The 26693-nt window shown below is 41.9% G+C and overlaps 1 protein-coding gene across 1 annotated transcript; it reads right to left on the reverse strand.

Annotated features, from left to right (window-relative positions):
- Positions 1-953: 953 nt before the first annotated feature.
- On the reverse strand, positions 954-6043 carry LOC137280946 (uncharacterized). Its single transcript, XM_067812125.1, has 3 exons — positions 3043-6043; positions 2540-2614; positions 954-1597 (listed from the first exon to the last, which is right to left on the reverse strand). The coding sequence occupies exons 1-3, from the start codon at positions 6041-6043 to the stop codon at positions 954-956; spliced, it is 3720 nt and encodes a 1239-aa protein (XP_067668226.1).
- Between the last annotated feature and the right edge of the window lie 20650 nt (positions 6044-26693).

Consider the following 26693-nt stretch of genomic DNA (forward strand, 5'->3'; position numbering starts at 1 on the left):
TGACACATGTCATCGGTTCCCAATTGCGCAATTCGATGCTCATGTTGTTGATCACTGGATTGTCTGTTCCAGACTCGATTATCTACAGCCCGCCGCCATATAGGTGGAATATTGCGGAGTGAGTCGTAAAGCTAAACTTACTCACTCACTTGGGTTCCAGTTGTTAAAGAGACGAGAGGTGGCTGATACGAGTGAGTGAGTGAGTGGTTTTTACCCATTTAGCTATGTTCCCATCACATTTATATTTAACATACAATTCTTCTGTTTTATGTTATCTTTATTTCAACAGAATCTGAAGACGCTGTAACATAAATGCAATATATACAATTTAAGAGCCGATAGTAATCAACAATATTCCGTGCGTATATGTGACAGTTTACGCAATGCACGAATACATAAACTGAAGCAAATATTACTGACTACCAATGACAGGTTCAACAGCAGGTTTCCTCTTTCTATGAACATATGTTGACAAACGCCTTCACACAAAATCTAGTGTTCATCGTAATTACCAAACAAAATATAGTGTTCATCGTATTTACAAGACCCATTAGATATGAAACACAAATATCTGTTTCCTCATCACCGAACATATAACATTTCAATGCCGTCTTATTGTACTATTTTCATTGGTCAATTAGTTACTATCACAATCTATTTTGGTAGCCTACGCTACTAAATGCGAAAATTGTAGCAACGGGATGAAGGTTCAGTTGAACAGGTCCTATTTCCAGAATGAAATATAACAAAAAATAATCTCTTCTAAGTAAATGGAATCCGCGACTTCCAAGAACATTTCTCCTATATATGTACTTTGCAGCTAATCTATTATTGATTCACCTCGCCAAGCGCACAAGCTGGAGAAGAATATTTACTATAACTTCAGTTGACAAGTCTACCTGTCGACCATCGCCACTGTCTAATAATGAACACATACATAACATCACATTGGCTTAATCTGACTTCGACATTTGCAGCGCCTTTAGGAAGAGTCCAGAATTAAGTCTTCCCAGCTGCAATGCATCTCCGGAAATACAATTTATGTTTACGTCAGCGTTGCCGTAGTTACAAGCACCCCAGACCGGAAGTAGAGACATTCCGAAATCCACCCTCGGGACCACGGAGAACGAGTCTTCACGTTCCAAGTCAAAGATCACGAGCTTGTTGTGTTGACTGTCCAACAGAATGCCAAACTTGAAGGACATCGTTCGTGAGATCGTGTGCCCCTTCACAGGGCCATTATCGAAGTTCTCTCCACTTCCCCACACTCTCTTGCATAGGCCCTTCAGTTCTGGATCATACGAAATTGATATTCCCCATGCTTGATCTTGCCCCTCCATGATGTGAATAGAGTCAATAGCTGCTTGAGAAGCCAGTCCGACTTCAAACACGACCGTTCTAGCCTCAGCCTTTTTCCGCAAGACTGTTTCCATCCATACCTCCATGTAAGCCAAGCCTTCGAAGTCTATGGGAAATCCAGACACTGCACCTGTGTAGTTCCGGACTCCCATGTCCATGGCTGCCTGTGCAGGTGCCGACATGTTGGTTCTGTCTCTGTCGCTGAAGTTTCGCTGACCAGCATCGTCCATGTTGGGACCTGAATTAGAAAACCTACAGATAACACGAGTGTCTGATGCTGTAGCGATGTTGGGTTCCTCCAGCACCTTGATTAGGATTAGCTATTGAACATCAGTCAGATTACACACAGTCCTTTCTCGAGATTTATATGACAGGCATGAGAACCGTATTCCATTTCTTATACACTACAAATTGAAACATTTTAGTAATTTGTACCTAGTCACGACAATGATGGCTGAACAGTGCACAACAGTGCACAACAAAACGGTAATTTGTGATGTAATCCAGGCTGGTGCTGTGTGTACATTCCGCACACGTTTCTGACACATTTCACCCATGATGCTGGGGTAGCCTAAAGGTTAAAGAACCTGCGCGTCAGGCTGAAGGACCGTGTTCGATCCCCTACATGGTTACATCATGTGAAACCCATTTCTGGTGTTCCCCGTCGTGATATTGCAGGAATGCTCCTAAAAGGCACGAAAACCATACTCACTGACTCACTGACTCACTGACACATATCCCAGAATCGCGATGACGATGATGAAAATAAAAACTACATACGACTTACGAACGTTCATTAAAATTCTAACCCACGATGTTGGTCAATTCGCCAGAAGCAGGAATAACTTAGCATTAAGTTACTTTCAGGAAAGTAGCGTCATAAGTTGTCCTCATGTCATCAGATACATACTGAACAGCGAAAGAAGCGCAAGTTTAAACAATTGAAATCTCATTAAAGTAAGCGTTCATGTTTATCAAAAAAAAAAAATACAAATAGCCAGAGCTGCGTTTCTTTGGCTGTTCAGTAAATAACTGGACTTCTGTGATATAACTGGATTTCGATATCTCAGCAATTTGTTTGATACCAGTTATCTCAAGTGGTTTCTCACCCACAGGTGTGTACGGAATACAGGTGTTTACGTGACATCTAAGGCAAAGGTAAGTGTATACAGTAACTCACATAAAACTATATGGTCACATGTGATCTTCATGTCTTTCATCTCCGTGACAAATATGACTGCGTCTCGGGAAATCTCTGAAACAGAACATAATTGTGTACTATTGAAATAAATAGTTATCATGGCTATCATCACCGTCGTCGTTGTCGTCGTCGTTCCCGTTATCTCTGCCTGCAGTCAAGTTTCACGGAACACGCTGGTATGAAAGCAAATTATTCTTCAGTCTAATTATAGCGTGTGAGATCGCCCAAGACGGCATGGCATTGAAGGAAATCCTGAGGACTCAGTTGAAAAGACAACGTAAGGGATGACTGTACCGGACCGGTTAGATTCGATGTCGTGGTGGAGCGTGTCCGGGTATGCTATGGTATATTTTTACAACATCATCGAAAACAACAAACCTAACTGCAACAAAAGATATATCTAAGAACACTACTACTACGGAAACATGGAGTTACGACATTAACACTGAATAGTTTAACGGTAGAAAACAATAATAAATTACCTGTTACACTACCCGCCTCGAGTTGCATATTTCCAGGTAGTCGCTGTCCCTTGAAGTCAATAGGAAGACCATAGATACCTTCTTCTTTTGGGGAATAGATTATTCTTAACAGGGCGCTGTTGTACTGAGAAGGGATAATTTCTAGGCTTTGCAGATCTCCCGACGGGCACAGCAGGTGACCGATAATGTCCCCTGGAGAGACCTCTATGGGTACCAGTTTGCCATCTAGCACCTGAATCCTCCCGATTTCAGCGCAGGTGCCTGTTATCATGTTGATCAACAGCACCACTGTTGTGATGTTGTTGTTGTCGTCTGAGGGTTCCTCTTGGGGAATATCTCTTTCAGGGTTGCTTGTAACCAAAGGTTCGTCTTTACGGGCATCCCCACCAGGCTTGGTTTCAGCCAATGGTTCACCCTCAGGAACATCGCTATGACGCAACGTTGAGTTGGTGATTGGAGCCTGTGATGTATGGTCAGGCTGGTTTATTTTGGACTCTGTCATGGGAGGTGTATTCTTCAACGGCTCTCTGTTCTCTGAATGTGCTGTCGGTTTTGAACTAACTGTGGAGAAAGAGGGGTCCCTTAATATTTGTGGGAATTCTGTGTGTTGCTCTGGGAGTGTAGTGTCTCGTGGATAGGTAATCCAAGGGAACTGATAGTACAAGGGTCTGTCCTTAATTGGCACATGACTGAAGGGTCCTCCTTCATCGTATAGACCTTCCTCGTTGGGCGGCAAGCTGCCAGGCATCGTGTGTGGAGACGTATTCTCTTTCTCATCAGGGTTGAGGATCGAAGACTGTTCAGGGAGTCTTTCAGTGGGAGTGTGGATCTTTTCGTCTGGGATTGTTGAATCCCTGCCTCGGTTGTCATCCACCTGGGATTCAGAGGGGTGAGAATCAGAAATTATTGGTTCAGTGTGTTGTGGCTTCTGTGTCTCAGGAATTATTGGTTCAGTGTGTTGTGGCTTCTGTGTCTCAGGAATTATTGGTTCAGAGTGTTGTGGCTCCAGTGTCTCAGGAATTATTGGTTCAGAGTGTTGTGGCTCCTTTGTCTCAGAAATTATTGGTTCAGTGTGTTGTGGCTTCTGTGTCTCAGGAATTATTGATTCAGTGTGTTGTGGCTTCTGTGTCTCAGGAATTATTGGTTCAGAGTGTTGTGGCTCCTTTGTCTCAGGAACCATTGGTTCAGAGTGCTGTGGTACCTGTGTCTCAGGAATTATTGATTCAGAGTGTTGTGATTCATGTTTGTCAGGAAGTATTGGTTCAGAGTGTTGTGGATCCTGTGTCTGAGGAATTATTGGTTCAGAGTGTTGTGGATCCTGTGTCAGAGGAATTATTGGTTCAGAGTGTTGGGAATCCTGTGTCTCGGGAACTATTGGTTCAGAGTGTTGTGGATCCTGTGTCTCAGGAATTATTGGCTCAGAGCGTTGGGGATCCTGTGTCTCAGGAATTATTGGCTCAGAGCGTTGGGGATCTCGTCTCTGAGGAATTATTGGCTCAGTATGTTGCGGCTTCAGTGTCTGAGGAATTATTGATTCCTCTTTGTAAGGTGGATTGCCAGGCACCTCCTGACGACTTTCATTCACTGTGTCAGAGTTTGGTGCTTCCGAGTACTGTCGCCTTTGACTTTGAGGAACTATTGCCTCATCTGTGAGAGGTGAACTGGTTGGAAGCGACTCCCTGCTTCTTCTCTGTGGGGACATGGATTGCGGCCCCCAGCTGTCAGCCATCAGAGGTTCAGAATAATAGGGAGCTTCATGGGATGGTTCATCTCGGTAAGATTGGCGTCTTGGTCTGCCATCTGTGCCGTCATAACCGACCGGAAGATAGGGGTGATTTTCTTTCAAATGTGGGTCATTCCCCTTCGTTCCTCCTTGTGTCACAGGTTCAACGTATTGGGGATTCCTGGATGGATCAGAGCCCTGATTTCGTTCCCTCTTTTTCCCTTGTTCTTGGCCATCAATATTCCTTGGACCAGGGTATCCAGACTTCACTTGTGGTAGCTGGTCATTTCTCCGAGGCATTTCACCAAATGAAAGTTTACGGTTTCTATCTGCAAAGGGGCCATTGATGTCTTTGCCAGTTTTGGGGTCTATTAGTCGGCCAAAGTACCAAAGCTTGTTCATGAGACTCTGTATGTTCGGTGAAAGGAACCGTATCTTTCCAGTGCTACCTGTGAGGTAACCATTCTTCAGAATGTGATAGTGCAACAGATTCAGGTCACCATCAGGAAGATTTCGAGGAATATCAGTTTTGAATGTTATTTGTCCGGTTCGATCTCTTTTCCTGGGAAGTGAATCCATTATTTCGATCTGACGGCTCCTCACCGCAGCTCTCAGCCTTGCAAATGCATCCTTGATTGCCCGTTTAGGATTCTGGTTAGAGGTAACTCGAGGTCCGTGTCTTTGTATCTGTGCAATTCTTCTTGCAAGCCGTTCGGAAAGTATTTGAAGGTTGCCTCTCTCCTTCCCGAATGCATTTTCAATGTCTTCCACAGGGTGTAGCTGCTGTCCTGCCCTCACACAGTAGAGACATACCAACACGTCTTGGCTGAAGAACAGCAGAGGGTAATCAGGATGCTTTCCGCAGCGGAGTTTCGTATTCCACTCAGACACTGCACCTCTTCCTAAGTCGTGGATAGACAGACACTTGTGTTTAGTAGTTGTCTGCACTTTATTGTGAGCCATCTGACATTCTTCACAGAGAAGATGCAGGCACTCCAAACAGTAGATGGAGGCAAGTTTGCCGTCATTCTTGTTTGTACAGAACAGTCGGTCAGGAAATCTCCGAGCTAAGGTTACCATCAACTCGTTCTTACGAACAGGGTCATCCTTGATACCTTTCCTGTGGATGCGTTTTCGGTTGCATCTGTTGCAGTCTACCGTCTGGCCAGATGTTCCCTCACACCTATCGCAGATTCCATGCAGACATGGGAGCACCTTCGGAACCTTCCTGTCAAGTCCAAATTGGTCTTGGCACCCAGTGCACTTCAGATGGTTCATGTTTCTGCAACTGTTCAGGGATCAGGATGATTGTCCCATCTGAAGAAATATGTAACATTCATGTGTAATTTTTGAAGTTCCACATTATGTAAATGAGCAACTGTATTTACATAGAAATCATCACAGGTTACAAAGTCGAATGCTTAATCTTTTTCAGTGAGGGTAAGTAATTGGTTTAAACATTTTAGCACCACCAACTAGTGGTGACCAATGAAGAAACATAGCTGTTGTGACATATCCATATTACAATCCTAAAGGAACAAAAGCTATTACAGTTCATTGAAGACCACATGCTGTTATTACATTTCTGTAACGGAAGACATAAGTATTGAGTTTCGAGCCCGAGTGAAAAGGGACCATAGAAACTTAAGTTTGTAAGAGGCAACTAAATGGATCTGTTATACCAGGTCTTTGATTAGTTGATCATGTGTCATGTGTCTGCTCATAGTGTCAGTCATTAGTATGTCTAGCCCAGATGCCAAGTGTTATATAGCTCGTATATTGCTGGTTGTTGATGCCAAGTGTTATATAGCTCGTATATTGCTGGTTGTTGATGCCAAGTGTTATATAGCTCGTATATTGCTGGTTGTTGATGCCAAGTGTTATATAGCTCGTATATTGCTGGTTGTTGATGCCAAGTGTTATATAGCTCGTATATTGCTGGTTGTTGATGCCAAGTGTTATATAGCTCGTATATTGCTGGTTGTTGATGCCAAGTGTTATATAGCTCGTATATTGCTGGTTGTTGATGCCAAGTGTTATATAGCTCGTATATTGCTGGTTGTTGATGCCAAGTGTTATATAGCTCGTATTTGGCTGGTTGTTGATGCCAAGTGTTATATAGCTCGTATATTGCTGGTTGTTGATGCCAAGTGTTATATAGCTCGTATATTGCTGGTTGTTGATGCCAAGTGTTATATAGCTCGTATATTGCTGGTTGTTGATGCCAAGTGTTATATAGCTCGTATATTGCTGGTTGTTGATGCCAAGTGTTATATAGCTCGTATATTGCTGGTTGTTGATGCCAAGTGTTATATAGCTCGTATATTGCTGGTTGTTGATGCCAAGTGTTATATAGCTCGTATATTGCTGGTTGCAGATGCCAAGTGTTATATAGCTCGTATATTGCTGGTTGCAGATGCCAAGTGTTATATAACTCGTATGTTGCTGGTTACTGATGCATCTTACGAAACTCGACCTTGGGAAACTGGATTTTGATTACAGTGGGCAGACTTGATTATTTTGCATACGGTTTAATTACATACGTCAATATGTATACCGGTGATAACCCATTAAATAAAATTAAAATTAATATTGGATGACATTGAAACAGGCTCTCGATTGGTGCAAACACCTAGTGATATAATTTCTGCAGGTGTTAATAATAATCGAATTATCTCAACTGGCTGAGGTCACGTTATATATTATTTTAGTATGCCGCCAATAGTACTGAAACACTTCTAATATTCGTTTTAAAAACCTTAATCGTAGTTATGCATTTATAAACATATCTGATTATGTGGTCCAGAATATTTGCAGATCGTGATCATTTGGAGAGAATATTTCTTGGTAACGTGGTTGTGAGGTTGATCCTAACTTTGATCCTAACTATTCACAATCTCTCTACCATGGACTTGGTGCATTTGATCAATACTCATATGATGATGTCAGCGAAAAGGGGATACAGATGACTCATGACACACTAACAAGACAACCAGCTCCACTAAAATACACATCAACATTTTGCAAGTAAGCAAAACTATGACAAACACATACACATCGCACGTTAGAGCATTTGAACCAGAGTGTAAATGTGTGACGAACCTCTACACCAGAACATGTTCAGAACATTTGGAACATTGTGAAAACGTGTTTAGCTAAGCATGGAGGAAAAGAAACACGATTTACCTTTCCAATCCCAAGCTTCATCCAACGAAAGTGGGATGGCTTCAGATGTGTAGTCTTAAATCTCACTTTATGATGTAGGCTGATCAAATGCAATATCATCTTCACACACGGTTATCTCATAAACACTACAATGAGTTATCGTTCTTTCTCCATTGTCACGACATTTAACGTACAGGCAATGAAATTCACTTTATTATTCAACCCTCATTCATCGCCACTCTTTACGATGCATGGATTTATAAAGCCCTGTATTGATGAATGGGGTATCTGAAATATTAATAGCTTCAGAATGTGTTAATGTTTAATGATTTCATCGAATGCCAAGTTATGAGACCATACGAGCCGTGTGGGCGACTGTCCTCCTCCAGGACAAGCAAGCTGTTGCAGGTCTGTCTTCAGCTCGAGCTCAAGCCAATAATCAACCAACCAGGTCGACCGTGGAAATTTGTACTTAGCAAGAATGGTCGTGAATGTGTATGGCTTCAAGTAGCTTTTAGCAATATTCCAGTAATACCACCAGACACCATAGAACACCAGAAATGGGCTTCACACATTGTGCCCATGTGGGGAATCGAACCGGGTCATCGTCGTGACGAGGCAAAGCTTTGACCACTAGGCTACCCCACCGCCCTAGCCTTTTGTGATATATCAAAGAGCTATTATTTTACAGTCACTGAAGGTGAAGGAAAATTGAAGATCATCAAAACGTGGGAAGATGAAACTGATAATAAGCTGTGTGTTAGCAATAATGTGCGGCTATGTAGACGTTTTGTGTTGCAGGATGGTCTTGCTACAAGGCTCTTATCACATTCAACAGGACATCGGAAGTTTGCCTATTCAAAGTCTCTTCAGAAATTTTGCAAATATGTTGGCCGGTAAATATTATCAATATACAGGACATCTGACTATTCTTCAAGGACCAATGCCATCTTGCACAATGTGCAGTCACTGAGGTGACCATGGGTAACTCGAACCCATCACAGCTTGTGCTAAGATACCTCATACTGCTGTACAGTTTGTGAGTTCATGTATTCAACAAACAAACAAACATATATTATTTGTACTTTCAACACGTCACCATTAACTGCTTTGCTGTATTCATATTCGTATCATGTATCACACTATCGATACAGGTACATTTTCCATCCCTTAAAGGATTTTTAGATAAGTCCAACACTATGCATTTTTATTTCATAATGTCGTTCCAACATGAATATATAACACATCTGCACCATTCATTTATGAAACAAATGTCCAAAAATTATAAATAAGCACCAAAACGAAAACCACTTTAGCCCCGCCCATTCGTATACAAGTTGTTATTTTTAGCGGTCTTCCGTCTGTAGGTGTGACGTCATACCCGAGAGTCCGCTCAGTGTATTTACACGTCAGTAGTGTGTACGACATCGAGTTGAAAGTGACACGAAGCGAAATGTTTTGAATAATGCGTTGTTGTGGTTATGTATTGCAAACTTACAAGTGCACGAGTTTTGATAATTATCCACTTGTGTAAACAACACGGATGGACATTTCCTGAGAAATTCTTTTTGACAAGAAGAATGGCATAGATAGTTTACTGTCGTCGTGAGGATTTTGGAAATCTCCATGTACAATCATCTAAGATCGTTACATTTTTCTAAGAAGAGTCATGAAAGAGACCTAACCTCTGGTGAAATATGGATAAGAATTTATTCACAGAGTATGTGGAATTCCTACTCAGGGCCATTCTCGAGAAGAAACATGTTTCCTTCCTACAGACTTGCAGGATACAACAGGTTATTCTTCCAGGATATTCTGCCAGACACTGTCATATATGAATAGTAAACTGGTGAGTTCGATGACATCAAGATATAAAATGAAATCATATATATGTGTGAACTGAAGGCAACTGTACTGAATGTCTTAAGGTCTATTGTGTTCCTCTATTTGAAACCTGCGACTTGTATCGTAGGCAAAAGTCAAAGAACGGTCTTCCCATACCAGGGAACAGGAATTAATGACTTTCTCAGTTCGGTCTGAAGCCGAGAGTGGAGAGCCACCCCTTGTAACACATTCGTAACTACTCGTCTCTTTCCGTGACCTGCAAGAAGATCCGACTTGACGGAATGACACGAGTAGTTACGAATGCTTGTAACAGTACGAAAATAAAATCGGGTGGACCCCAAGACGGTCTTGTGTTGTGAACAGACAACATATATCCCCCAAAACACACATTATTCTGAGGCGGATATTTGTTCAGATGGTAAATGTTTCAACTGCAGTCACCACTGTGTCACATGTTATTAGAGAGCAATCTTGTTTTCTGAGGCTTATATACGAGTTAATATACACGCAAGCCTTAGCCTTCTTGATGTCGAGGTACACACTGTAGTCATTATTTGTCATCAACAGTTTGTATGCAAATAAATTATTTGCTTGAATGTTTTGGTGCTGGTTTCTTGATTTGATCGCTGGTCTTTCTTTGGGGCTGATCACACTTTACACATTACTACTAGAACACAATGAAGAAATTTCTGGAAGAGAACGATAAAGCAAGGATTTGTCAGTGGTTATTTCACCTATATGTCCTGTTTTTCTATTATCAGTCGTTAAAGAGGTTACAAGTCTTTATCATTTTTCGTTTAATCTATATTTTGCAGTTTTTTTGCAGATTACACGTGCATGGAAATTGAAAATGTTATAAAGCTGATGTTTGATGCATCGAGTCTCAACCGCCGTGCTCAGAAAACATACAATAACGAATTCAGAGTACAGTACTGAGATCGAACTTACCGACATCCGTAACGGCAGGTACTTCATAGAAAACACTATTACCAGTATGCTACTAGACCTTTTACGAAAATATGTAATCAGAAAACGCACTTTATGCAATAAATTTGGTAGTAACTTAAAAACCGTTATAAAATCATGAACCTCAAACGTAAGTATTCCAGTGTTTACCTTCCCAATGTTAACTGATCAGTACCGGAAGACAGGCTTAACACGCTAATCGAACATTGCAGTTATCATGACTGCAAATTTTACCGTGACTGCTGAAACTTTAATTCTATATCTGATCGGGTTTCAATGAACATATGATAGGCAAGTGTCTTGCATACCGGTCTGCAGAAGTCAGGATCGGGGTTGTCCCACGGCTGTGTGTTGTCAGTTGGTGGAATCGTCGTCAAAATTCATGTCGGTCTTGTCTCTAGAAATACCTTCAAATTGATAAGGTTGCATGTATGTTATAATCTGCATGTAGTATGTCATGCAAATCCAGGTTTGACTTCGTGGCTTGATATATTTGCTAAATAACAAGCAGACCCCAGTAGGCGGAAAGAATCGGTACCGCTGCATTTTCCGAGTGTTTATGTAGCGACGCTCAGGCATGACGTCACGCGACCACCTCACGATCTTGCGAAATGCTTTTGACGGACGTGCGTTTTAGATTCACAACAGAAGCTCATAATGAAATATTTCTGTACATATTTTGCGGATATTATATGTATGTAGGTGTTCATGAAGATCAAATATAAACAATCTGCAGAACCTTTTTGAAATCCTTTAAATCTGCCTTTCAAAACTCTTGTTATTTTCTTTTGTCTGGGGGAATAATGTATAGTAGGTCATCCATGTCCTGATAGCAAATTAATGTAAAAGCGCTTGGTATAATCATGTGTCATTGATAGTGGTCTGTGTATATTCCCCATACTGTAAATCACCGACCTTCAAGCAAATGTTTATATAACGTATAAAATTATCATCTCTATGCCATGATACATATGTGCATCGTTATACCTATGCACTTCTGGTTATGAACCGTGACATAAGTGATATTTGGGATAACACTTTCGTAGAAAAGTACAAAATCTAGTACTTTTTGGTTGAGACCCATTCGGGATTCGAACCTGCGCCCTCAGAGTCAGGCAACTAATCGCCAGCACACATAGTTAGCAGCCTAGCCCCCTCGGCCACCGCAACTTCCGGCTTTGTGTAATCATGTAACGAACCGTCTTATTTTCCATGTCTTGATCTGTATGGGTAACTGTACAACAGGTAGCATTTCATATGGTATGTTACATCCGCGGGGATTCCATTAAATCCCACTCCCTTAATTGTTTTTGTATATCTATGCTGTAACGTAAAATTATGCATCATTGATCGCGGAATGCTATATCCCTCATGCCTGGTCACACTTGTATACACATTCTGCAAAAACGATTGTATCGCACATAACCTAGTTGTACTTGTATAACTTTTCGTATAATCTACGGACCACCTGTACAATGGGCTCTGTCTTAAACCTTTACTATATTTACTAGTGTAGAATTAGGCATCAATGACGGTGGAATGTTGTATCCCTCTTTCCTGAATACACATGTGTAACTATTCAGCAAGATCGATTGTATCGTTACATAGCCTTCCTGTAATTGTAAAGGCTTCTGTGTAATGTATGGATCATGTTGCACATAGGGCCGATGGCCCACCCCACTGTACTGAATGAAGAGAACTACAGGAAGTTGGCTCATCCAAATCCCCTGGTAGCTTGCTACCTATATGAACTGACCAAAGGGTTAAAAAGTCATAAATGTATTTATGATGTGGGTATAAATGGCAATATGGGTATTACGAATCAAAGCTGTTGCGATGCGATTTTTCCTTGCAAAAGGTATCATGGAGTTTTTTAATATCTGTTTATGACTATGAATATGATTATTATATGTTTATGATTTTTACCAAGAGGTCCATATCAACACTTTGTGTATCAAACTAGCCTAAGACATAACGGGGCAGTACTACTGCAGATTCGACACCTCTGGTTTCGGATGGAGTGCTTCCTAGTTTATGAAGTGTTGTTCTGAGATCGAACGTATTCATTTGTGATGGGTAATCGGCATGTATTGTCATTATCATTGATGCGCAGACAATCGATAGTGAGTGAGTTGAGTTCTACGCCGCACTCAGAAATATTCGATTGATTGATGTTCCTCTACTCAAAGTTCTTTGTGTGAGTAGGAATTAGAATTTAATTTGGAGGTGTCCAATGGAATGTAGATACCAGAATTTGACCAATCAGTTTGCAGAATTCCTCAGAGTAGTGGTAGATGGAATCGAATCGAATCTCCATCACAGACTTTTGCCAAGGGATGCTTTCAAAGACTTCTTGACACGACACGATCATAACGATGACAGTAACGCAGTGACGACAGAGTGATGGTAACACTTGGATGTACTGTCATACAAATCGTGCCACACTGAACATTTGTATCTATCGCTTCACAAAGCCACGTAACTAACTGGCTGCAACAACCCCACACGTATACCAGTGTTGTTTACGTTACGAAAACAATCGTATGCATCTCAACATTAAACTCAGAAACGCCCATTTGGGCGACAAAAGAAATCACTTTCGTGTTCATGTAGGCTGTTATGGATCCCCCACCTGTCAGCTAGGCGATATGTCATCCCCACCTTCAGGGCAAGATGTTTATCACTTTGGTTCCTTTTGTCTCCATGTCGATACACCAACCTGTCGCCATAGCCGGAGAGTGAGACTGAAGGTATGGCGGCACTGTCAGCCCTGACCTAGCGATACAGACCAGGTACGTTGTTAAAATATCCATATTGTAGTTACATTAAGGTGGTGAACATGTAGCTAAGATTTTGGTGATGATGTGCTTAATGGTGCAATTGCCATTCCTTACACGTTGAAGACTTAGTATATCCTAGTGGTTGCATATAGGGTAATCATACTTTGGATATGCAAGAAATGCGAGTGTATGATGAGACTGTGATTCTGAGACTGTCATGTGTTTAGTATGTCTGTGCTTACGTTAATCATACGATGACTCTGGGTATGCAAAGACAGCGAACTGTGTTCATCAGTGTAAAGAGATTGGAATACAGAGACTCTGATGTGTATATTTAGCATGTCTGTGTGTATGTTAATCATAAAATGATGCTGGATGTACAAGAAATGAGAGGTTAGACCTCGCGATATGCAAAAACAGTAATGAGACTGTGATTCGGGCATGTTTGTTTAGTTTGTCTGTGCTTGACACGGAGGTTTAGTATGATTATAGATATGCAAGATCGGTAGGACGTGTTCTCTGGTATGACGAGACTGTGATTCAGAGACTATGATGTGTAGGTTAAAAAATAAGAGTAATGATAATGGCTCCCCATCAACATCACTCAGGGACATGCTCTAAGCTCATGTCTAGTTTGTCTGTGCTTAACATGTACGTTAATCATACTTTGACAATGAATAGGTGTGCAAGAACGGCGACCTGTGTACAAGGGAAGGATGAGACTGTGATGTGTAGGTTAAATAATAAGAGTAATGATCTTAGCTCCTCATCCACATCACTCAGGGACATGCTCTAAGCTCATATCTAGTTTGTCTGTGCTTAACATATACGTTAATCATACTTTGACAATGAATAGGTGTGCAAGAACGGCGACCTGTGTACAAGGGTAGGATGAGACTGTGATGTGTAGGTTAAGAAATACGAGCAATGATAATAGCTCCTCATCCACATCACTCAGGGACATGCTCTAAGCTCATATCTAGTTTGTGCTTAAAATGTACGTTAATCATACTTTGACAATGAATAGGTGTGCAAGAACGGCGACCTGTGTACAAGGGTAAGATGAGACTGTGATGCAAAGTTTGTCTGTGCTGAACATGTAGGTTACTCATTCTATGACTATAAGTGTGAACGAACAGGGAGCCGTGTTCACCGATGACATAATGAATCGTTTGCTATTCGATATATGTTATAGTATATGGTGGTGGTGAGATGAGAGAGTACAAGGTTCTGATGACGAGAATGTAAATCGGGGCTTGTGATGAGTATGAATTGCTCATATACCGAGATATTAGAGTGAGTGAGTTTATGTTTTCGCCCAACTCAGCAATATTTCAGCTATATAGCGGCGGTGTGTAAATAATCGGGTCTGGACCAGACAACCCAGTGATAAACAACATCAGCATCGATCTGCGAACCGATGACGTGTCAACCAAGTCAGTGAGTCTGACCACCCGATTCTGTAAGTCGCCTCTAACGACAAGCATGGGTTAATAGAGGCCAATATTCTAATCCGGACCTTCAGTCTACATACAGTCTCTTACTGTATGACAATAAAGGAAAGCGTTGGAGATCTAGGCACTTAAGCTATCCCCTCGTCACGACAAAACACACGGGTTATCAAACACGTGTTTGTTTATGATTGTGGGTTCCAATTCCTGCCATCCTATGTATGATTCTCGGTTTGGCAACAGCATACACGTTCCCGTGCGTTCAACTACATACAACTCATACGTTTCTTCGGGCTTCCCTCCCACATCAAGTTGAAGCCGTAATCGCTAAAGAATACTTGCTCATTAACCATTTTGAGGGACGTCTCGAATTTCTTTCTGTGATTAATACAGATAAGTTTCAATTCTGTTTTGCTGTAAAATTGCCGCCATTGGCACCTAGTTTGACAGAAATAACAATTAATGTCTGGGACAGGAGTTTCATGCATGGATTTATATTTGGATCTTAAATGGCGGTGAGGTAGCCCAGTAGTTAGAGCGTTCGTTCGTTCATTCGAAGGCCCGGGTTCGATCCTCCCACATGGTATTGCTGGAATATTGCTAAAAGCGGCGTTAAACGTAACTCACTCACTCTCGAATCAACAGAGTTGCGTCTCTTAGCTGTTCATATCAACTGATAACCTGTTATCCTTTTCAGTGAGTAAGTTAGCTACGTTCACCTTTTCGAATTAGGAGATAAACATCATGTTTTGGCCAATTTCCTGGTGTTGTTCAGTATTTGAAGCACGGGAATGCATTTGGAACCGACTCAAAATTGGCCAACACATGATGTTTATCGACATTGTAAACACAAAAGTAAACCAAAGGGTTTTAGCGTCTGCACTCGTTTACATGGAGTACAGGTACAGCAGTGAGGTGTCACCAGCAAGCCGTCTCAGCTGGTTCCCATGGTAGCATCTGGAGTTGGTCATTTGTGACGTCATTCTAACTTTATGTCACAATATGATTTGAATGACGTCACCAATTGTTTGCGAGGTTTCTACGTGTCAATACGTAATAATTAAATTTTCATTTTGTTCATTAAAATTCTGGCAATCTGATTGGTTAACTGGGAACATTTCGTTTGATTTCATTTCCCACTGAATCTAAAAAGCTAAGCCACGCCCACCGAACCGGACTACTTTCGGACCTGAGGAATGTGGGGGAATACCTTTACACGGCGAGGGAATTCCCGTGCACTCAGGTACCCTAATGAACTTTGGATAAACATTGAAGTGATACATTGTGGGTAACATAAACAAACAACTCAAAATTATCCGTGAACGTTAATAACGTTGTAACGCCTCGGACAAGAGCATGAGCCCGATGGAACATCAGTTCATGGCATCGCAATCCCAGTCACATCACAGCCTCTTTCCACTTGGGCATATACTGCTGCCACTAACAATCTCAGTTCCACTAACAATCTCAGTTCCACTAACTTCATGTCATCGGGCTTCATTTCCAGTTCTCACTTTTCAAACAAATGTTTGAACTTGAAACTTTGCCATTACCGGGACGCGTCACGTTGTGTTGTTCCGCTCTGATTCGCCACCAAATATTAGCTTGATTGACAGCTGTTTGGGGGTGCTCTATGCTGATTGGCTAATGGTTTGGTAGGCGTGTCATTTTATGTAAAGGAGTCACCTTAGTCATGTCATGCCATTACCGAATTCTTACACCGAAATTGTTACTCGGAGGTAACAAAAATACCTGTTTCGATGAATATGATTATGTTTAAAGAAATATTGTTGAAAGCCTATATTATTTGTTGTTGAGTTTAATTATAAGAATTGACTGCTCCGCGGATTCATACAGTTTGCACATTGGTTTTTAGTTTCATACTTCAATGCAACGAAAGAAATACACAGTCAATCCTTAAGTGAATAGTCTTGCAGTTTCCGGGAATCTAATACCATTTGATAATGTTTTTCAACCAATCAGATTACAGAACAAAATGACTTTTGGTTTACAATGATACATGTCTTTGCCCGTAAGGTTTGTATGGGGTGATAGTCCAAGGCGGATCGTTCATCCATGGCAGACTTATAACCACGACATATGGCCGGACCCGTTCAGTGACTACTCCACTGCCCCATCTGTGCCCATTGCCCCAACAATGATCCTTAATAGGGCACCGTTATAACATGTTTATAACGTAATAAATATCTTCGATTTCTTCCCTCTAGACTTAGTTTACTTTTATCCATTTATACACAGTGTCAACAATAGCCAACTTTCAATACACACCGATGTATTTGCCTTGCTCATTTCTAAGACCCGTCGCGATCCGAGATAGTATAGGTCTTCAGCAGCCAATGCTTGCCACAACAGACGACTATGCTTGTCCTAAGAGGCGAGTGAGTAACGGGATCGGGTGGTTAGGCTCGCTGACTTTGCTGACACATGTCATCGGTTCCCAATTGATCAGAACGATGCTGGATTCTGGATTGTCTGTTCCAGACTCGATCATTTACCGCCGCTATATAGCTGGAATTTTGCCCAGTGCTGCGTAATACGTAACTCACTCACTATAAGAAAGAAGATCCAGAATTCGTCCAACTTCCATCAACATTTTCCCTACTGTAATGTAACATCTCAGAGAGCTATAATCAGATCTGCTAATGTTAGTAAACGCACACCTATGTAAACGTATATAAAAGGGCAAATCCATTAATTCAATATCTCTACGGGATTTAATAAACAGTTTTATGTTATTGCTTAGAAAATGAAATGTATATCGATCAGAGCTAGTATTGGAACATGAACGATCCAGATCCTGTGTTCGAATCTCAGATTAACCCTGGTGATTATCATAGGTTCGGTATTGTATAAAGACACAAGTTTTATCTAACTACAAGTGCAACACACGACACTGTGAATAGATAAACATACATCACGCAGGGCGCTATTATTATCTTGTCGATGTGATAAGTGTTCAAAAGGCATATGTTGGAAGCAATGAAATAGTGCTTGACATGTATTGGTGATAAATGTACCATCAACAAGATAACGGGAATTCAGCCAAATACGTCGCCAAAGCCACTGGATGACATTTATTGTTTGAAAGCCTCACGACCTGTAAATAAAATCAAGAGTTTGTCAAGATATAAGTACTGACATGGAAGTTATGCTTGTGGACATAATGGAATGGTCAGGTCAAATCTATTCCTGCTAATAAAACCCGAACATTATATCGCCACATAAGTGGTAGTGGATTAGTTAGTTTTCACACATATAAGTAGTAATCAATTATTATTCCATATATCAAACTGCACATAAGCTTGTCAAGTTTTCAGGACAATGCCTATATGGCTCGCTACAGACAAACACGTGGCGTTCGGAAATTGCGATACAAGGTATGCATAGCAGAAAGTGTCTGTGAATCATAGTATAAAGTTCACAGATCTTCAATAACTTGGGTCTCGCAAATGTAAGAGTTTTTATACGAAAGCCACGAAGGTGAACGGTCAGTCGTATTTCAAACACACAGGCCACGGCAGAGAAGCCATCTGTCACCTCCAGACTCAATGGATTGAGACATCGACGACCTCAGCCGGATAACAATGGAGAATGCTGAGGAGGAAGCATTACTTGAGAAGGCGACTGGAGAGCCTGAGTATAACACATATCAGTTAGTGTGGATACAACCTGATGGTACGGGGGTTAGACAAACTGTTTTTGAAAAGTCCTATGCAGGTGCGCCATCGGTTTATGCTTCCCGCAGGCAAGGGAATAAACACCTTCCGGAAGGTTCCACAGGGTACAATGACTCTTATCTGGAAACAGCCAGCGTTGATAACGTACAGAGGGCAACTCTTGGAGGTGATGGCGACAAAGAGCAAAGGCATCACTTGAAACGACAGCATTCTGAAACATGCGCTTCTTGTGGAGCTTTGTACTTAGATACATCCGTGTCGATTGACTCTGAGTCTGACGCATCTGACAGCGAGAGCACACATGGGCGGTCTGTAATTATCAGGCAGTTTAGTACTGATTCCAGGACAGACGCAATGGCCATCGTTGAACCGAGTCCCCAGAATAGAAGTAAGTTATACAGAGGCAAGTCATTGTCAAGATCAGCTTCTGAAGATAGGGTATTGCAACATGTACCTTATATAGCTGGCACCCACATCACACAAAGACACGGTATTGACGATCAGTCATTTACAGAGGACATCCAACTTGGTCCAGTACCATCGAACAGAGAAACATGGACCAAAACACGTGTTAGGAAAGGTCCTGCAGAGGTGACGCTGAGTATGGATCGAGGAATACACAATACACTGCAGTCTAACAACGCATATATACCTCATGAAACTAGTGTGGTAAATAAGTCACCTGCTGTTGATGATGGAGGACTACCCGGACATACAGGATTCAGCAAGGAGGGGCGGATTGATGGACCGGAACATGTGACAATAACACGTCGTCAGCAAGACGTTCCAGAAAGGGACCTAGAGAACGGACAATATATTTTGAGAAAACCTCTTCCACGACATCGGAGTCTTGAGAAACAGATACCTTACAAGATATTCAGGACTGCTAGCCTTCATGAGGCTGATGGAGAACCTGTTGAAAGTCATGTGTTTTCGGTTGACAACGTGACACGGGATTGGGGAGATATTGCAGATGGAGGAAACGTGACACTGAAAAGCACTGAGCCATTGTACCATGAAACGCAGGACCGACATCCAGACGCTATAATACCAGGGAGAGGTGGCATAATACAAGAGGAAAGTGCGCTTGCATTCAGCCCAGAGCGGAAAGCACCTAACATTATTTCTGAGAAGTTACTAGAGACAAATGTGGGTAGACCAGTTCGTGAATATCATAACACAAGATTCATTAAAGGAAGCATCCCCAGTACTTATCAGACATTTCCTTGTCGGTACAGTCAGTTACATGGATCAGATAACGAGACAGTGACATGTGATGACCTATCCTACAGTGATGAGTCGGACGGAGGCAAGAAAATATTCAGACCCGATGACAAGACATTCACAAAAACAGCAACCACACAAGTGGCTCCCTGGAAGCAAGGACTACAAAGGCCTCCAATGACTAACAAAGGCCCAACCGATCCTGATATTACAAAGCCTGTATACACGCAGACTTTGGATAGTGAAACAACACATATAGAAATAAGATCATCTGATGACACAGATGGTGGATATACAGGATTGCCGGGAGAGGTTAGTGAAGCCATCATAAAAGACTCCAGGCCGCCACTTGATGCAGTGAGTGGATACAGACAATTACCAGAAGAGGTTAGTGAAGCCATCATAAAAGACTCCAGGCCGCCACTTGATGCAGTGAGTGGATACAGACAATTACCAGAAGAGGTTAGTGAAGCCATCATAAAAGACTCCAGGCCATCACATGATGCAGTGTGTGGATATAGACAATTGCCGGAAGAGGTTTGTGAAATCACCATAAAAGACTCCAGGCCATCACTTGATGCAGTGAGTGGATACAGACAATTACCAGGAGATGTTAGTGAAGCCACCATAAAAGACTCCAGGCCATCACATGATGCACTGAGTGGATACAGACAATTGCCAGAAGAGGTTAGTGAAGCCACCATAAACGTCTTCAGACCATCACATGATGCAGTGAGTGGATATAGACAATTGACGGAAGAGGTTAGTGAAATCACCATGAAAGACAACAAGCCATCAAATGATAAAGTCAGTGGATACAGACAGTTACCAGAAGAGCTTAGTGGAGCCACCATAAAGGACTTCAGGCCATCACATGATGCACTGAGTGGATACAGACAACTGCCAGAAGAGGTTAGTGAAATTACCATAAAAAACGACAAGCCGTCACATTACGAAATCACTGGATACGGACAATTATCAGAAGAGGTTAGTGAAGCCACCATAAAAGATTCCAGGCCATCACATGATGCAGTGAATGGATACAGAAAATTGCCAGAAGAGGTTAGTGAAATCACCAGAAAAAGCTCCAGATCATCACATGATGCACTGAGTGGATACAAGCAATCACCAGAAGAGGTTAGTGAAGCCACCATAAACGACTCCAGGCCATCACTTGATGCAGTGAGTGGATACAGACAATTGCCAGAAGAGGTTAGTGAAGCCACCATAAAAGTCGCCGGACCATCACATGATGCAGTGAGTGGATACAGACAATTGCCAAGTGAGGTTAGTGAAGCCACCATAAAAGACATCAAAGTAACTGTGCAAAAGCAACGACCAGAGCAATTAAGCACACAAATTGTCAAGCAAATATCCAGACCCACTGATCAAGCACACTGTTCCAAAATTCCAGCAGTTGATCTGCCTAGTGGACATACCTACCTACAAGCAAATCAGAAAAATCCAGATGACCGAAATGATGGAGTAGGGTTGGACACTGATGACCTCATGTATCGACCAAGCGCTGAAACGTCACCGGATACACACAACCAACAAGATGAATTACATGTTGTGACAACTTCCAGGAATCTAGAAAGCGCTACACCTATCCAAGTTCTGTCCGATGAACCTGACACGCCAGTCACTGATAACAGTCATACACATGGTTCACAAAACAAATATATATATGTTCAAGGAGCAGAGCAAGTAACGCTACATTTAATTAATCAAGAACAACCAGACACACTAGCCATTAAGGGACATAAATACATACATGGCCCTAATTTGGAACCCCAAGAAAATGCGCATCATCATCAAGGAATAGAAGAGTTGAAGGTTGGCAAGAACGTAGATGACATAAAGACACTTGGAGTAGATGCTAGTAAACAACTGGATTGCGAAAATAGCCAAGACCAAACTGATACAGTAACCATTGCAAACGCATCTGGAAACGTTTTGAGGAATCCGGCGGACCAAAGACCTGTAGATCAACCTTCCTTTGTAGACCCACCACAATGTGATAATCAATTCCAAGGCCAAACACATTCAATATTTCAGCCAGGTCGTCAAGAACAGCAGCACAAGGTAATGGAAATACAGGGTCGTGATGACTCACACTGGGTTGCCCACAGATCAGACGATGACCTGTTAGCTGAATACATGCAGTTACCAGAAAGCAGCCAAGTGTCAGTAATAAAGGTTGACCGAGGACAACTCTTAGGGAGATTTGCATCATTGGATAAACAGATACAAGGACAAAAAAGAGTTCCCTTTAGGGATGATGGACTGATACTAAAGAGCAAGGAATCTCCAGCATCCACTGCCCCAGGCATTTCAACAATTGAAGACAATTACCCAAGAATTTTGTTTAAAGAAGACGACAGGTATCTAAACGAGCAGTTTCATGCAGGAGAAGACAGGTGCACTTACACTGACCTATCCTATAAATCAATACCCTCGGACGTATCACATCCACATCTCACAACAACAAAGGAAAGCCCTGTCATAAGCAGCACAATTGCTCCATCGACTAACTATTCAGTATCGCCAGCTGGTGAACAGGTATACATAGAAGAAACACCATTAGCACGACAACAACAGCAATGCAGATCTAACTCAAATACCATTATCAATAACGACTTTAGCACAAATGAGACTTACTCTCCTCTGTCCGAAGGTATCATAGAACCGGCAAAGTTAAATAGATACCAAGAAATCAACTTTGGGAGATTACCATCAGGTTTGCCTGTCAGTTTTACAGAGATGTCTCTATTTTGTATTGACCACAAGGAAACCTTCCTCAGCAATGGTCGGCGTGCGTTCATCTGTGGAGGCAGGAATACCTTTGGTGCAATACCAATAATTGTGATAGATGAGGCAATTAATGATCCTAACCAGTCTGTCGAGCAGCCTGTGCCTGTTGAAGAGGAAAGTGTCCAACAGGAAAAGAAGTCTTGCCTACATAGTCCACTGAATGTTGTGGACACACATTTCGATACTGACGATAAGGATAACGATATCCACAGCAGTGAACGGTTCAACAAGACCGCCCGTGTGTGCACAGAGACTCAAGGATATAAAGATGGAGGAATGCCCTTACATGATGCATTATGTCCGCAGAGTCCTCTGATAGGCAGAGTAAATGTACCTCCAAATCCGCAGGTCGTTGATGAAGATGCCCAAAGTGGTGAATGGTCCAGTCAGGCGATGATTGTGCCTGACACTGACTGCATCGAGTCCCAAGGAGGTAAAAATGGTGGAGTGTCCATATATGACGAATTATCTGTGCAGAGTCCAGTGACCTGTAGGACGAATACACCGACATACGCTCAGGTCGTTGATGAAGATTCCCAAAGCAGTGAATGGTGTAAAACAAGGGCCAGTGCCCCACCATACGTGCATTCTGGGCACACTGATGACCCTGCGATGCCAGTTTATGAGGAAATCAACTTTGGAAGGTTACCATCAGATTTGCCTGTCAGTTTTACAGAGATGTCTCTATTTTGTATTGACCACAAGGAAACCTTCCTCAGCAATGGTCGGCGTGCGTTCATCTGTGGAGGCAGGAATACCTTTGGTGCAATACCAATAATTGTGATAGATGAGGCAATTAATGATCCTAACCAATCTGTTGCGCAGCCTGTGCCCGTTGAAGAGGAAAGTGTCCAACAGGAAAAGAAGTCTTGCCTACATAGTCCACTGAATGTTGTGGACACACATTTCGATACTGACGATATGGATAACGATATCCACAGCAGTGAACGGTTCAACAAGACCGCCCGTGTGTGCACAGAGACTCAAGGATATAAAGATGGAGGAATGCCCTTACATGATGAATTATGTCCGCAGAGTCCTCTGATAGGCAGGGTAAATGTACCTCCAAATCCGCAGGTCGTTGATGAAGATGCCCAAAGCATTGAATGGTCCAGCAAGACCGCCAGTGTGCCTATTGTTGAGGGTACAGAGACTCAAGGATATAAAGATGGAGGAATGCCCTTACATGATGAAATATGTCTGCAGAGTCCTCTGATAGGCAGGGCAAATGTACCTCCAAATCCGCAGGTCGTTGATGAAGATGCCCAAATCAGTGAATGGACCAGTCAGACGATGAGTGTGCCTGACGCTGACTGCATCGAGTCCCAAAGAGGTAACAATGGTGGAGTGTCCATATATGACGAATTATCTGTGCAGAGTCCAGTGACCTGTATTACGAATACACCGACATACACTCAGGTCGTTGATGAAGATTCCCAATGCAGTGAATGGTGTAATACAAGGGCCAGTGCCCCACCATACGTGCATTCTGGGCACACTGATGACCCTGCGATGCCAGTTTATGAAGAAACTTCTCTGCAGATCCAGACACACAGAAATACAGATGGCGTTGATACGAGTCTACCAGTAAGCGAATGGTCGAACCCTACAAAGAGTGATCATCCAGCTGCACATCTAAAATCATCGCGTGATGAAGATGGTGGAATGCCAATACATGCAGAAACCTCTCTGCAGATCAAAGCACGCAGAAATACCGATGGTGTTGATACGAGTCTGCCGAGCAGTGAATGGTCGAACCCAACAAAGAGTGATCATCCAGCTGCACATCTGAAATCATCGCGTGATGAAGATGGTGGAATACCAATACATGCAGAAACCTCTCTGCAGATCAAAGCACGCAGAAATACCGATGGTGTTGATACGAGTCTGCCGAGCAGTGAATGGTCGAGTCAAACATCAGTGGACCCATCAGCTAGGCATGTGGACTCGCAGCCCTTGGGTGATGGTGGTATGCCCGTGTATGGAGAAACATCACTTTGTATCAGTAAGCCCAGGGATGACGTTCGTAAGGCCAGTCCGGGTAGTGAATGGTCAAACAGAACAATCAGTGATCCATTTGCTGTCAGCATGTTTTCTCCTCACTACAGTGTATCACGGTTGTGGTCAAATGATGGACCGGAACAGAATCCGATTTTGTTTGATTCGCCATCAGACAGAGCGAGAGGGAACACACAAAATATGATCACACCTGTACACACAAGACCTTTACACTCCAGGTAATGCTGGTTGTTTCTGTAAAGCCCAAAACGCAGTGCAGTAATTAATACAGTTGAGTTTGATCCTACAGTATAAACGAACGGTACAAATAATATAGTCAATTCAAGGAAATATCCGTATAAAGTACAATATTTCTACAAAAATCATCGATTACCATGAAGATGGCATGCAACTGGACAACGAAACAAAACATCTGTTTAGGTATGATCTAGATAAATCGCAAAACACGAATGCAGAACTCAATTGTACCAAGATTGTGACAATGACGGTGAATGTGTATGTCGTATGTAATTGTGACAATGACTGTGAATGTGTATGTCGTATGTAATTGTGACAATGACGGTGAATGTGTATGTCGTATGTAATTGTGACAATGACAGTGAATGTGTATGTCCTATGTAATTGTGACAATGACAATGAATGTGTATGTCGTATGTAATTGTGACAATGACTGTGAATGTGTATGTCGTATGTAATTGTGACAATGACAATGAATGTGTATGTCGTATGTAATTGTGACAGTGACAGTGAATGTGTATGTCGTATGTAATTGTGACAATGACAATGAATGTGTATGTCGTATGTAATTGTGACAATGACAATGAATGTGTATGTCGTATGTAATTGTGACAATGACAATGAATGTGTATGTCGTATGTAATTGTGACAATGACAATGAATGTGTATGTCGTATGTAATTGTGACAATGACAATGAATGTGTATGTCGTATGTAATTGTGACAATGACGGTGAATGTGTATGTCGTATGTAATTGTGACAATGACGGTGAATGTGTATGTCGTATGTAATTGTGACAATGACAATGAATGTGTATGTCCTATGTAATTGTGACAATGAGAATGAATGTGTATGTCCTATGTAATTGTGACAATGACTGTGAATGTGTATGTCGTATGTAATTGTGACAATGACAATAAATGTGAATATTATATGTATTTGGTTTTATATTCAGTGACAGGTGACAATAGTCAGCGATAAGAATATAATCATCAACAGCACATAACTAACCTACTCATACCCTACTATGAATATCGTAAAATATTTCAGGTTTCGCAAAAAAATTCCTCTGTCAGTCAACAACATAGAAGGGTTGTTTTATAATTTGTATATGCTTTGACGTGATTAACGTATTATACTCAGATTACGTATAGTTATACACTTTAATCACTCCATCATAGAGAAGAAAGATCAAAATATGGAAGATGAACACTTGCGATTTGATAAAAGACCACATCTAGAAGTTATGAAGGCAATGAATTAATTTGGAAGTGTAATACTGTTTATGTAAAACATTTGCATGCATTCATGATATTTCATGTGTATATTCTTTGGTTTCAGGAGACTATACCGTTGGCACACAATGCCAGTTGACACGAGACAGGGAGATGGGTGTCTCCCATGTCACGTGTGCCAGAGTCTGCTCCCACTCCTGGACAGGATCAACAGCCAACTGAGAGAACTTGAGTCCCAGGAACCTACGCCTTATGAAGAAGAAGGCTTGCGAAATGATATGGACAGGGTCTTTGAGTCGCTGTATGCAGCCATCGACCAGCGAGAAGAACAACTGCTGGCAGCTGTTGATGACAATTCCCCACATTCTGGAAAGGGTGACGTGGACCTCGGTTCTTTACTGGCTCATCTTGAGAACACAAAGTCTTACTGTGACAAGACGTTGGTCTACACAACGAAACCCGAGCTGCTAAGTTTGACAGGGATGATTCACACA

The sequence above is a fragment of the Haliotis asinina genome, chromosome 4, assembly GCF_037392515.1.
Source record: "Haliotis asinina isolate JCU_RB_2024 chromosome 4, JCU_Hal_asi_v2, whole genome shotgun sequence".
Lineage (NCBI taxonomy): Eukaryota > Metazoa > Mollusca > Gastropoda > Lepetellida > Haliotidae > Haliotis > Haliotis asinina.

Excerpts from the sequence above, each read along its gene's own strand:
- LOC137280946 (XM_067812125.1), bottom strand. The coding sequence starts at position 6,043 with ATGAACCATCTGAAGTGCACTGGGTGCCAAGACCAATTTGGACTTGAC. Across the intron at positions 2,615-3,042 it reads CGAGGCGGGTAGTGTAACAG|AGATTTCCCGAGACGCAGTC; the intron begins GTAATTTATTAT and ends GTTCTGTTTCAG. Across the intron at positions 1,598-2,539 it reads ATGTGACCATATAGTTTTAT|GTCCCAACATGGACGATGCT; the intron begins GTGAGTTACTGT and ends TTTCTAATTCAG.